We start from the raw sequence: 13,980 nt of genomic DNA, 5'->3' as shown, positions 1-13,980 counted from the left end.
AATCACCAGTCGTCGTAGTCGGTTAGACCCAATTGGGAGACCGACCCAGGTACTTGGTTGCCAAGGAGGAGGAAGCTCTCACTGAAGTTCTCAAAAAGAAATTTTGTTCCCGTCTTTTCAACCCAAAGAAATGATGCCTTTCTTGCTTGATTTTTTAAAATCCTAGTGACCTCAAGCAATTCTTTCTACAACAAAATGCTCTACTTGCATCACGTATGGAAATTATTGAAAGTATCCTTTCCTTGCACCTCTTAAAGTTCTTTGCTTAGCATTGTTGGTGTTGATGCTCAATGTGCATGTTGATTGTCGAAATGGAAGCCTCTTTGAGGAGGGGGTGTGGTTGATTTCTTCAATATCCTTGCTAAAAGTGGAAGTTTGTGAAGGAGATGGACAAAAAAGGGAGGACTTGCTAGGACTGCTCATCATGAGCTCCATGTTACCACTCTATCACCAAAGACAAATTAAATATTGCACCTTGTAAATGAGGCTTTAGAGACATGGAAGAGTTTGTGTAACCTTTGTTTATGGAATTTAATTACTTAAATTAAAATAATATCCAAACTTTCTAAAAATAGAGAAAGATTGCTTTAAAAGGAGGTGGAGGGCCTCATTTCTCAATTGCAAGAGTTGGAATTGGAGCTCGAGAGCACTATAGAGGCTTGCACACATTTTTGTACAACTTTTGAGCAAAGGTTGGTCTTTTACTTGTCTTTTTTAGTTTACATTCTAAAAATATAGGTTTTTAGAGAACATTACGTAATTTGTGATTAATGTTTTGGGATTCCACGAAGGTAGTTTTTATGAGAGTGCATATATTTGGAAAAGATAAGGAACAAATTTTGCTAGTCGGAGGTATAGAGTTAGTTATGAGGAGATATTCTTGTTTGTAGACTTTGGGTCGATTGTTAATAATTATTGAAACACAATTACACATAAAAGTACACAACATCCAAAGGGAGGAAAAAACTTATTCTCAAGATGAGTCCTCCATTCCAAAAGGAAAATAAGTTAGGATTCCAAAATCAAAACCTTGGAAGTCTTATTTTTAAGAAATGGTTCTTTAGAACTAGTGAAAAGGAAAGTAGGATTCAAGAATCCACTTCATATGAAGATTGGGATTTGGAACCTCACCTTAAAGCTTATATTGGTAGTAAAGAACCAAAATAGCTCTATTTGGGATTCTAGAATCTCAAAGTTTGGGAAGAGTGGACTTCTAGAGTCAAACTAAGATGTGAAAGATTTTGGAATCCCAAAACAAAAAGCCATGTAGTGGAAGATTTTTTAAACTTCAAGCATCAAGGGGGGTTTTGTGGTAGTTTCCCTAATAGTAGGGGGTTCGGGGGTGGTAGCTCCCTCAAGGGGTCTGGAGGCAACGCCCCCAACGGTGGGGTCTGGAATTTTCACTCCTTTGCTTGGGGAGTTCCTCTTCTATTTTTAGTAATTTGAATTCTAGAATCCGCGTTTTGTAAACTTGGGATACTGGAATCCCAAAACGAAACACAATCAGTTGGAACATAGTGCAAAATCTCGGAAAGGGTCATAAAAGCGCGTTCGCCTTCTTTAAGCTTGTTGTTTTGCTTTGAAGTTGGATTCCAGAATTCCAATTCTCTACACTTGGGATACCAGAATCTCGAAAGACAACATGCTTGCATTGGGAAGGAACATAATCATCTGCAATATAGTGCAAAAGTCCGAAAAGCACCATAGAAGCTATCTTTCCTTCTCTGCGGCTGTTGTATTGCTTTGAAGGTTGGTTTCTATATTCCCAATTCTCTACACTTGGGATTCTAGAATCTCAGTTCTCTACACTTGGGATATTGGAATCCCGAAAATCAGCGCAGTTATGTTAACATCAGCACAAACAACTTTTACGTCATGCAAAAGCTTCAAACTATTGTTTATTGCCCTCGTCTACGTCCCTTTGTTTTCATGAAATCGGATTCTAGAATCTGAGTTATCTATACCTCGGGGAAACGCCTAGCAGGTTCTGTGAAATCTTGTAAATTGTGTCAAAAAGAGAAGAAGAAGGGAAAGTGGTTACGATCGTGGATCTTCGGTTCCTTTCACCTCTCCAATGTATTCATGAGTCTTAGTGGATCAAATTCCATCCTTCAGTTTGGATTCACTGACTCTACATTCAACACACAAAAACCCCATTCAGCAAACATAATTTTAGCACTTCCTTGTGCTCAAGTTCTGTCGACCGACGCTCTTTACAAAGAGGTCAGAATTCCCAACAAAAATCATGTTTAGTTTACAAATTCTATAAAAGTTGAAATTTCTTGGGTTTTTCTTTAAAAAAGTTCTTTATTTGACGTTTTTCTTGCTTTTTTTAACAAGTGGAAGCAACAATTTCTATGTGTTTAAAATGAGAAAAGTGCTCTTTTGGTCATAGTATTGCAGTTATTATCTCCCAATTTCACTAACTTTGTTTGAATTTGGAGAGATTTCACAATGTTCTCTTCAATTTTTACGTTTTAGATGTTTTTTGGTAAATATTGCACTTTCATATTTCTATACCATTCAAACTAGGATTTTGGAATCCTACCTCTTACATTTGCAACACAGTGCTCTTTTACAACACTCTACGTTTCATCTTCCATGCTACTGTCCACTTCACTAGTTCTTCTTTAAACTTCTTTTGTGCAGTTTAGATTCTAGAATCCAATTTCTAACGTGTTTCGTGAAGGGGCATGCTAATGTGACTTTTCTACAAGCACTTCTTCACTAATTTCTCTTTCCTTCAATACTTTAAGTATTCTTAATCTCAGTATTTGTTTTCCAGGAAATGGCATCACAATCCCAGCTTCTCCACTCCAAGAAAAAGTCCAAAGCATCAAAAAGTACCCCACCTTCTGAGGGGGGAGGTGATGGAAGAGGAAGGTTGGGGTGTTCAGGTTCCTTGACGACTTCTTGTTTGCAAGCACCACCCATGAGTCCAGCATTTGCAGAGACAAGATCGACCAACTCACCAAATGCTTCATTAAGGAGAGAGCTTCTTGCACTTGAATAGTCTCTACAGCAAAGTGAGGTCATGCCAACAAGGGAGAAAGTGTCTAAAAAAGCCTCTTCTTGCAACAGAATAATTTCCACAGCAAAGCCAGTTGACACCATCAAGAGTGAAAGGTCGTATAGGTAAGCGCTCTTCAAATGAGATCGAGGCTCCTATTCCAGTATCCCAGTATTCCAGGGAGGCTTCAAAACCTACTGGCAATGACGATGCTTTTGAGGGAAAGACTAGAAATCAAAGTATGTGCATGTTTGGACATTGACCATGGGAGTTCCTGGCCTTCATAGGACAATAGTTGAGCGTACTGCTACCTTTTTGCTCGTGACTAAACATAAAGGTTTATCAAGTGATACTGATCAATTCCAATGGGCTGGACGTATCATAAATGTAATGGAGCAAAGATTAGAAAAGATGTTCTCTCTGGTTAAGCGTGAACTAGGATCATCTGAAGTTGTTGTACTCCTTTTTCAAAAGGACTTTGAGCTACAAGAGGTCAATCCCCAAAGCACACAACAATTTTTTGAAGATGCAATGCAAACAAAAGGTTTGGTAAGAAATTTTTCTCTTCATCTCCTAGTTATTCTAACTATAATTTGCATGTTCTTTTCCTAAGTTCCTATTTTCTTGTTGGATTTTAGAGTTTTGGTCAAGCATTTTTGGAGCACATGGAGAGTATGTTTGGTGGTTCAGATTCTGCAAGTACCTCTGATGAAGATGAAGACACGCAAGAAGATGTGGACACCAACACTAATGATTCAAGTGAAGAGGAGCCAGCTTAAGAACCTTCTGTGCAAGACACAAGAACAAAAGGTAGTAAGGGCAAAAAAAGAGAGAAACAACTCTTAAGTGAAGCGGAGATTGTGCCCTCAAGTCCACGTGCACCCTTGTCAGCTCCACAAGGTGAGAATTCAAATAATGCTACCCGCGAGATGTGTAAGAAGACAAAGATGGTCGATGCTTTGCCTTGTGAGCTACCCATCAATTGTATTGAACTACCTCCCATTGATCCCAAGACCGGAAAAAGGCCACTTCAACTACAACGTATCAATGAAGTGCATGTTTCCAACCTCAAGAGAAAAATGAAATCAAAACCTACAGCCATGGTGCTACCACTACTTGGTGGACATGACTCAATGTCCTACAAAGAACTCATGGATAAAGTCTCGGGTAGATTCTTACAAGTATTATGTTCTAGGTGGAACCCACGGATTGCTTGTAAAAAAAGAACTTTGTCTAGAATATGACCACATTGACAGTTATAAGACATCAATTTGTTGGATTTATGCAGGTTTGACTGATGAGGAGTGTACAATATTATCCATGGATCACAATGTTGACTCAAATTATCACTTATAGATTACTTTCATTCAAAAAATTAGATTCTTTCATAATGAATGGGTCAAGCAACAAAGTGAAGGCCGGATTGTTGATGATAAATTTTAAGTCACACTTTGTGAGAGATGTGGTCTACACGTACACAAGAATAATGCACGTGGTGCTGACCAAAAGCCTACCATCAAGCATTATGATAATTATTTTCAGTTGGCATTTTGTGATGGGGATGTCTCGACCCTGCAAGAAGAGATTCTTGATTTATGGGAGCAAGGAAAGTTGAAAGGTCAAAAGACGTTGAAGGCTTCTTCTAGCTCTCATGGGAAAGCCAAGGCAGATGAAGGCATAAAGCCTCTTCCCTTGGAGATCTTTGCAAGGAATTCGTGATACATCTCCAATAGTAAGAGTTCTAGCACGTGTGAAGGCTGGAAACATCTCCTTAGAGGAGATGGGAGCAGAATTTGAAAGGTATATTTTCTTACTTTGCTCATTCACTCAAATGTTATAACAATCATTTTCACTCAAGAACTTGCTTTTAGCTTCTTAATAAACGTAGTTTTGTCTTTGCAGGCAAAAATCTTATTTGCGCATGCAAAGAATTATGATAGAAAAGTTGAACTGTAGTGATTGGGATGAAGTTAGGAAATACCATCCTGATTCAAGTAACCCAAAGGAGCTTGAGAGATTCTTATTTCTATTTGAAAAATGTGTAAGTGGATTCCAGAATCCTACCTCCATGTTTGTAAGGTTCTTCTTCTAGTTTTCATCTTAAGGTCACATGAACACTCTTTCAATTCTAGAATCCACTTCTACTCTCATCAACATGGACTTTGCATTCGAGGTTCTAGCTTAAGGTCATATGTGAGATTCTAAGATCAATATTTTCATTTTTAAGCCTTAACGATCTCAATTCTTGTCAAATGTTAAGATTTATATTTTAAAATGTGAACTCTTTCATACCATTTTAAGTTTCAAGTATCTTGGGTCTTACTTAATAGCTTTGAAATACAGAATCGAGACCCTCATGTTAAGTTGAGATAAATTCCTCAACCCTTTGAACAGTTTTTGTCTCATTGTTGAACAGAGAGGAAAAGAAGAGAGCCAGAACAAATAATTCAAAATGTTCCTGGTTTACACAAATATATTTCAGATGATGTGGATGAGCCTCCTTTGCTTTGGACAATTCATGAAAGATGAGTGGAGGAGATGGACACATTTGTGACAACTCGACGCTCGTCCTTATACTTTAGCAATCATTGATGCTCCATACGGTTTCAAAGCTCCAAACTCAGTCAATGATGATGTAAAGTATGGATTAAGTGCTTATAAAAGAGTCATTCAAACTTTTCAAAAAGTGACAACTTGTGAATCATGGGCACTCATATTTTTTCATGCTCATGATCAAATTACGGCTGCTCAAAAAGCCTTCATAGACCTTAACATGGTGAATCAGATGATCATATGGTACTATTTCTACTCCTCTTCTTTACCCCTTTCTTTTCTTTTGTTTACATTTTTGTGGCATTTTTTAATAGAATCTTACTTGTAGGACTAAACCCAACATCCATGGGTACAAACTTGATCGACTTTCTTGGGCATGTGAGTTTGCAACGATTGGTTTTCACTCTCCATCTAGATTAAGAGCTCAAGGGACATATAATTTTGCAATGAAACCAACTCATACAAATGTGTTTGACAGAGTTGGCATTTGCAAAAAGTTCAGGCATACAAGTGGTAAATTAACAGGCATAATTAATCCTTATCAAAAGCCTCAGCTTTTGATGTTGACCTTCTTTCAATTAAGGGAGAATGGATAATGGACTTGTTTGCTGGAACAGGCACCACAACTGTCAGTGCTCTAAAGAGGGGGAGAAAAGTTGCTACTGTTGAGTGTGACCCCTTACAGGTACAATTTATTGAACAAAGAGTAGGAGAGTTGCCAGACGAGCACCAAGAAGTGGGAATGAAGACTACAGAGTTTGATCCAAGGTTTTTGATGCTTCTGGTGGAGAGCCTCAACCTCCCATTGGTGAACAAGCTGTTGGGGAGATTGTAGATCTACTTGATTATGAACCAGATGCTATTAATGAGGAGGATGAAACAGTAACCAATACTCTTGATGCTAATCTTGAGCAACCAGAGGGAGAGGCACACCAAGAAGAAGAAGAACATCCAATGATAGAATAGGATTTCTTGCCTTTTTGTCCATTACTCATGTTGATGAGTCTCATTAGGATATAATTTCTCACTTTCTTGCCCATTACTCGTGTTATTAAAAAACGTTTGTGCTATTCATGAGTCTCATTATCTTCTTCACAAGATGTTGTCACTATCTTTTTATTGATGGTTTGTAAATATTTCATGGTGAAATGTGAGCAATATTTTGTTTTGATAAATCATTCCTTTTGGAAGAAAAAAACATGTCTTTGTGATTCTAATTGATGAATACATTATACATTACATAGACATGCATGAATTATTGAAAGATTTGTAAAATATTAGATACTATCATTGAACTTCACTTTTTTAATTTTCTAATTTGACTTGAAAAGTGGATATTTTTCAATTCTGAATTTTCTACATCAATTCTAAAAATAAGCTTATTTTGTAAAAGTTATGAAAATAGTTATTTTTTACGTTTCCAAAACTTTCTAAAATTGAACAATATTTAGGCCAAGTAAAACAAGAAGATAGCATGTTGCAAACGACAACTCATGACTCGTCATTTTTTATGACTCGCTGTTTGTTGCTCAATCCAATGTTTCTCTCTCAAAGGAGTCCAGGTAGCCGCCTCTATGTGTGGTGTACGATAAAAAGGGCACTAGCTCTATGTGTGTGGTGTATGATAAAAAGGGCACCTCCACACCTCTCTTCAAAAGCCCTACTCTGGACGGCCAAAACCACATACTCGGATCCCACTATACCTCCCACTATACTTGGATCCCATTATACCTCCCAAAAGGGCCATTCCTTCCACAACCAATGGCATCGCCATGACTTGTCCTACTTCGAAGTGAGTGGTGCTAGTGGGTCTATGCTCCTCTCCTTAATCAAGCAGCCCACTACTGTGATCCTTTGCCACTCAAACAAGTTTACGATCCTATCGATCTCTGGGTCTCTGTCAAACACTAGTTGAAGAAGCCTCTTGAAAATCTAAATAGCTTCAAGGAGTGTCTAGTGCAAGGAGCGTCTTGCAATAAGATCCATTCCTACATTTGGTATCAAATACCCTAATCTAAACACCTATAGCAAGGGAAGAAAATGTGAAAATTATTACAATGGCAAATATATCAAGCCTCTAAAGTTGGTAGGTAGGACTTCCGTAGAAAATGTCATTAGTAGTAGACCAATTACCATTGTGATTGGATTCATCTATGAAAGGGCACACACAAATGCTCATTTTTATGCTTGCTATGACCACTCCAAGGCCATGTATGATGTTACAGCTGTATTATTTTCGTTGTGCATGTTTCTCTTGAGTCGCTACAAAATCGTATGATTTTCTTTGAGCCAATTCTAAAAAAGAACACTCAACAATTTTTTATCACATAGAAAATCGACTCCATACTTGAGGCAAAAAGTCAAGTGGTATGGAACACCTACTTCGTGTTTCAATACTTTTGCTAGAAGGAAATCAAGAGAATGAAAAATTTTGATCTTCCACCTTAACAAAAAAAAAATCAAGGTGATAGTCTTTCACATAAGGGTTTATCATGACTCCTTTATTTGCTTACAAACGAGCAAACAGTTAACTATCAAAACAAAAATCTTCATATTTTTGCCATGTAACTAACACTAAAAATACTCTTTAGCTTGGAACTTAAGGAGAGACTAAAATCATAAAATATTTATTGCATACTAAACAAAAGCCACACAAAATATTGATTTAGACTTACTTCGATGGGCTCCTAGGTGCCTAGGAGAGAGGAAAAGTGATTTAAGGATGCGACGCCCTAGCAAACACACTAAACATGTGCTGCCTTGAGTGCTATAAGGATGCGATCCCTAGCAAAAACACACTAAACATGTGCTGCCTTGAAGTATGTTGCTTTCACCAAAGCAAGAATTCCATCCATGTAAGTATAAACAAGAAAGGAGGCCAGCTTTAAATTGATGAATATCAAAGGGAGCTACTTATGTGAAAACATCAATGAGAATAGATTAACAAGTAGCTTAAGACAAGAATAGAGAGAGGGAAGTGGGGGGCAGGGACGTCTATGTCTATAGACGATCTTCTTTGTAGTCATTTTCCCTTTTGTTGACGAACGGAATGTGTTGGAGGCAGGCACAATTGGAAGCTCTGAGAATGATCAAGCTCTGACAATTGCATTTTGCAGGCTTGGACGAACTAGAGTTACGTTTATAATGCTCGTGTCCTCACGGTTTAATGACAGCTGCGGATCTAAGAACGACCGCTCTTCGAAAGCTACAGGGAGCATCATAAATCATCCAAAATATAGAGTGCGTAATGGGCTACATCACACAGTAATAGGCGAATCCAAATCAAAATCTCATGGGTAATATTCGAGAGGCAACAGATGGCAAGCTCCGAGGTGCATGCAATAAAAGTTGGGAGATGTCCAATCGGTTGTCTCTCCGTTTACAACGGCGGTACTCAACACGTTCGTCATAGCGTCTGCCAACTGGAGCTTCCAAAATTACCTGCATGCAAAGGAATACCCCACTTTACCCAATGCATCCTTTCTGTCTCTTTCTTTACAGTTGGCAGCAGTACGCTTGCCACAAGCTAATACTAGTCCAAAGGTGGGTGGCATGAATCCGATTTCCCAACGCAACCACAATCCTACTTGGCTCTCGTCTCAGTTTAAATAAATTCCAGCTGTCTACTTAGGAAACGTGAAGAGCTCGGGAGTCAGGACGAGTAATCCGTGACGTACATTAAGAATCTTCAGCAGTATGTCTATGCTAGATTTCAACTGCCCAAACGTTTCTATTGTGCCTCCAGCGCTACACTTCTGCAGGATCAATCGAATCCCTCTAAAAGATCCACAGAATATAAATGTGGTTGGTGAAAACTCGAGGCAGCCTCCAGGAATGTTTCTCAATATAACCCTTCAGCTTCACAACGCATGGACCGACTCGAGTCTCGGATTACAGAAACCCATTATTAATGGGCAGGTTTCAACGATTTCTAGAAGGCAAGAAACTCTGGCAACTGTCACAGTTATCTCGAATTATTAAAACGCAGGCGACAATATTTGAATTTAACTTTGTAAGAAGTCTCCCGAAAACTCCTTCACGGTTCACCTTATAAAAAATCTCACGACAACTCCGTCACCTTGCTTACCTCACCTTGAGCACTGTGTTATCAACCTTATGCATCGATCCAAACGTATACAACCACGGACCGCAGTAAAGGCTCACCCATTACAACATTAAGCAACTGTGGAAGGCCTGGAGGCTCATCCATTACAACAAACAACTTCCCCACGCTAGAAGAGAATCATACCGTTTTCTTAGAGTAGAAAATTAAGCCATCTCTAGAAAAGAATGCAAGTTTAACCTCTCAAACATCGGCATTCAATCAAATGCAAACCCTCTATGGAGAGAGAGGGAACACAAGATACTAAAGAGCACAATATGAGAGCAATTCACGAGTCCCTCCGATAGCACTGCAATACTGAAAGACTAGATTCCGGGATCTGCGTTGCCTTGAGCTCGTCTCTGCATTCACAGTTTCTGAACAGAATCAAAGACGTGTCAGTCTTCTAGTCTTTTGAGAAGATCCGACATGTGAAGCTCGCATATGGTATCATGATACACCAATGGAATGGCATTCTAGTGTATAACAGCAACGTAAAGGCTTTTTGCATAACAAAATATTCAAACCTGGTGACTACGTTATTAACTCATCTTCCATATGCACAGTTTGCAGAGGCACAAGGATCTGAACCCACCGACTCAAAAGAGAGACACAGGGAAGGAAACGTTTGATAGTACACTCAGTACCGTCTTCTGTGGGTGCGTTGAATTATGTAATACATCTAAACGAACAGGAGAGTATAATAGATTCTCCATCCAGCAATGAGGAATCAGGATAAACCAAACTGAAAACGGGGTAAACAACGGAATGCAGTCCTTTTGATCATGGTCGGCTGCAAAATAAAGGCCCAGCTAGCCGTGATGGTTGTATCTGACGAGTTTTGTGTAGTGTAACGATTGTGTCAAAAGATTTTGAAATAATGAGAATTAACTTTGCGACCTGATTCTCACAGTTTGCAGAGGCTCAAGGATCTGAACCCACCGGGGAAGGAAACGTTTGATAGTACACTCAGTAACGTCTTCTGTGGGTGCGTTGAATTATGTAATACATCTAAACGAACAGGAGAGTATAATAGATTCTCCATCCAGCAATGAGGAATCAGGATAAACAAACGGGGTAAACAACGGAATGCAGTCCTTTTGATCATGGTCCGCTGCAAAATAAAGGCCCAGCTAGCCGTGATGGCTGTATCTGACGAGTTTTGTGTAGTGTAACGATTGTGTCAAAAGATTTTGAAATAATGAGAATTAACTTTGCGACCTGATTCAATATGTGAGTAAGTGTCCTAAGAACGAACTTAATTACCAGGCGGATGGTGTTCGAAAGGCCATCCGGCAGGCAGATTACCAGCAGGCGGACCAGAGCTGAAGGTAGCAGTTCGTTCAACCCAATCCTGACCCTCCTGAAACATGTGAGTTTGTGAAGAGGCTACTTGAACCGAGGGTTGCGTGAACATCTCCACCTGTGACAAATCACTGCTGCCGCTAAAGTGAACATCCCTGTCTTCCCTTCTCAATATTGACTGTTGCTGTTGTTGAATTAGCTGTGCCTGACTGAGATGCTGTAACGCCAGCCTATCTTGAGTAGCATTCGAGAACCGTCTCCCAGCTGTATCAGGTGAAAAAATCGACCTGCCCAAACCCGCTTGCATGCCAAGCGAACCCAATGCAAAGTCTGATGCCCCCTGCAGTACTGTCTGATCCTCTGATCTCTCTTGCAAGAGATGCGCAGAAAGTCCAGATGGATCAAGCGAAGAGGAATGGATGCTTTGTAGGGAATCATGATGGGGTGGCATTGACATGCAAGGAGAGGAGGCTCTTGCCTGCTGGCTCCAGAGGAGTAACTGCTGGTGCTGATGCTGCTGAAGTTGCTGTTGGTGCTGAAGCTGTTGTTGCTGCTGCTGCTGAGAACGCAGAAGCAATTGTTGATAGAGATCGGGATTAAAGACTGGCTGAGGCATTTCAAGCTGCGAGTAGCCCACGCTGGAAGCTTGGTAAGGATCGATGCTAAGTCGGGCGGGGTGGTGAGGATCTATGAGTGACGTTGTGGAGCTCGTAGAAACTGTTCCAACCTCGCTGAACCAAGATGCGCTGCTAGGGATGGCGTGGGAATGCATGGACTCTGGCAAAGCTCCAATATTTCTTTCAACCCAGTCTGTGGATGGAGCAGCGAGCAAACGGGGACCTGGTGAAAGGTTTGATTGAAGCGTTGGAAGCGATCCGAACTGCTGCCTCGACCGCGCTGCCAGAAGATCCAGCTGCACTCTCTCAGGAAAATTGAGCTTAGCTCTGGAGCCCCTGAAATTAATGGCGGCATTGTCGTAAGCCCGAGCAGCATCTTCTGCCGTTTCAAATGTCCCTAGCCACACCCGAGCAGCTTTCTTTGGATCACGAATCTCAGCTGCCCATTTGCCCCAAGGCCTTTGCCTCACCCCCCTGTATCGCCGCTTCTTCGACGGCTCCTCTGGCTGATCGCTGGAACTTTGTATCGACACTGCACTCCCCTCTCTACCTTTCTGATCTGGATCCTCGTCCAAGCCTTCGGGCGACCTCTCTTTCTTATCTGTTTCGTGGTGGGAGACGACGCATCGTGAGAAAAAACCTAAATCAACAGTACTGCTGGCAAATCGACTCCTTGCTTGCAAATTGGAAGGCTTAAGGCAGAATGACATGCAAGACGAAACGAGAAAAAAGAGAGGGATCAGACAAACCTCGAAGCTCCAGCGATGCAGCAATCGGAGTCTTGCCAGAACCTGAGCTGAACGAGTCCACGCTCTGATCACGGCGTCTCACATCTAGCTGCGCCCTCGGTGAATCTACTTCTGTCGGCGGCTGTCCAAGGCTAGACATGAACCGCTTGCGGCCTACCTTCAAGCCCTCATCATGCAGACGTGGAGCACAACCGACCTCTTCTTCTGCATCCACAGGCTGCAGTACACGCTGATTTTGTGACATGACGAAAGAGGCTGCTCTACTGTCGAAATGGGGAGGCAGCCACTTACTGATCGCTATGTGCTCTGGTTGAGCTGCAGCCAAAGGATTGCCGGGACCAAAGGCCATATGTTCAGACGATGTATGAATTGAAGAACTGGGCGCTTGAGAGGCATACCCGGCAGTTCCCGCTGAAGCATGGGAAAGGGCAGAGACGATCATGGACATTTCTGATTGCCGAGACGATCCATTTTTCAGCCCAGGTATATCGACGAAACCTGGTTCTACATAAGGGTTGGGACTACTACGTTCTAAGGATTCCTCCTCTTCCCTCGCCACTTTTCTGCACATGAAAGCTGTCTCGTCCTAGATCCTCTCTTCCTCAGACCAGTACCGATCGTGGATGTGGGTAGGATGGCCTCCGCTTAGGTTTGAACTCTTGGGAATAGCTAATTCACAGCAAGAAACACTATCACGTGCCGTTAACCAGAAAGCAGGGACCAAAAGAAAGTTAACTTTCGGCTCCGCATCACCCCACTTGAAGTTGATACGTCCACAAAGGATACATACATGAGTGAAGAAGACTTTTCACCCCGCAATGCGGTAGACGCGTTCTATGACGAAGGAAGGAACTCCGGAGCTGTAAGGAGAAAGTTTCAGGGTTTAAAACTGCACGTGGGACTCGAGCCTGACCTTAAGGGAATAACCGTAAAAGAGGCGGACTGTGGAAAAAGTCCCTGGAAGAGGTGGCCAAGGGTCAATCTAAGGAACGAAGGACTCCGAACGAGTCGAACTTCAAGTACATTAAAAAGGAGAGGACCTATGCAAACTTCCACGTGCAGAAAAGCAGGCAAGAGCATGCGTGGGCGAGCAGGTAGCTCAAGGACTGGCAGATCACCGCAGATGGAGTCGGTGAAGGTGCAAGGACGGTGAATGAACGGATAAGGTGATAGGCACGCATAAAGATAGCTTAAGGCATTAAATGGGTCAATGAAAGGATGAAAGAGAGGAAGTTCAATTTCTGATTAAGCTGATATAGAATGAAGCACAAGGAATTAGTGTAACAGATCAAAGAGGGCAGGAAAGGATCGATCAAGAAGCAAACTAGAGGGGCATACGAGCTCATCTGTAAGCGGAAATAGAGGGAGAAACAGGGTGAGGCATGCAAAAAAGGCTTGTGAAATACAGAAAGGGTTTGCAGATTGAGGCAAAATAGAGAGAGCAAGAGAGAGAGGGAGAGAGAGAAATACAGGAAAGGGTTTATGACATGGCGAAATAGAGAGAGGAAGAATCGAAACCTAGGATGAAAGACAGCAAAGGTTACATGCAGATTAAGGCAAAAGAGGAGAGAGAGAGAGAGTGAGAGAGAGAGAGCATAGGAAATCGAAATCTAAAAGTTAAGGGTATTAATAAGTAGCGAAGCG

At 41.3% G+C, this 13,980-nt stretch overlaps 1 protein-coding gene and 1 pseudogene across 2 annotated transcripts; one reads left to right on the top strand and one right to left on the bottom strand.

The window, feature by feature from the left end:
• The first annotated feature begins 4,089 nt into the window (after positions 1–4,089).
• Positions 4,090–4,729, top strand: LOC147890906 (uncharacterized; annotated as a pseudogene).
• A 5,154-nt stretch (positions 4,730–9,883) lies between these two features.
• LOC147890905 (uncharacterized) lies at positions 9,884–13,342 on the bottom strand. Of its 2 annotated transcripts, XM_087389372.1 has the most exons (3): positions 12,628–12,687; positions 12,337–12,553; positions 9,884–12,188 (listed from the first exon to the last, which is right to left on the bottom strand). In XM_087389372.1, exons 2-3 carry the CDS (start codon positions 12,473–12,475, stop codon positions 10,924–10,926), a joined length of 1,404 nt encoding a protein of 467 aa, XP_087245498.1. In that variant the 5' UTR covers positions 12,476–12,553; positions 12,628–12,687; the 3' UTR covers positions 9,884–10,923. The 2 variants fall into 2 exon arrangements, with proteins under 2 accessions (XP_087245498.1, XP_087245497.1); XM_087389371.1 differs by having other exon boundaries at positions 12,337–13,342.
• Between the last annotated feature and the right edge of the window lie 638 nt (positions 13,343–13,980).

This window comes from Dipteris shenzhenensis, chromosome 18 (genome assembly GCF_047967505.1).
Source record: "Dipteris shenzhenensis isolate YYH24624 ecotype China chromosome 18, Dip_SZ_1.0, whole genome shotgun sequence".
In the NCBI taxonomy this organism is placed as follows: domain Eukaryota; kingdom Viridiplantae; phylum Streptophyta; class Polypodiopsida; order Gleicheniales; family Dipteridaceae; genus Dipteris; species Dipteris shenzhenensis.
This window is presented reverse-complemented; position numbering and strand designations above follow the sequence as displayed.

Excerpts from the sequence above, each read along its gene's own strand:
- LOC147890905 (XM_087389371.1), bottom strand. The coding sequence starts at position 12,907 with ATGTGCAGAAAAGTGGCGAGGGAAGAGGAGGAATCCTTAGAACGTAGT. Across the intron at positions 12,189-12,336 it reads TGCATCGCTGGAGCTTCGAG|ATAAGAAAGAGAGGTCGCCC; the intron begins GTTTGTCTGATC and ends ACCACGAAACAG.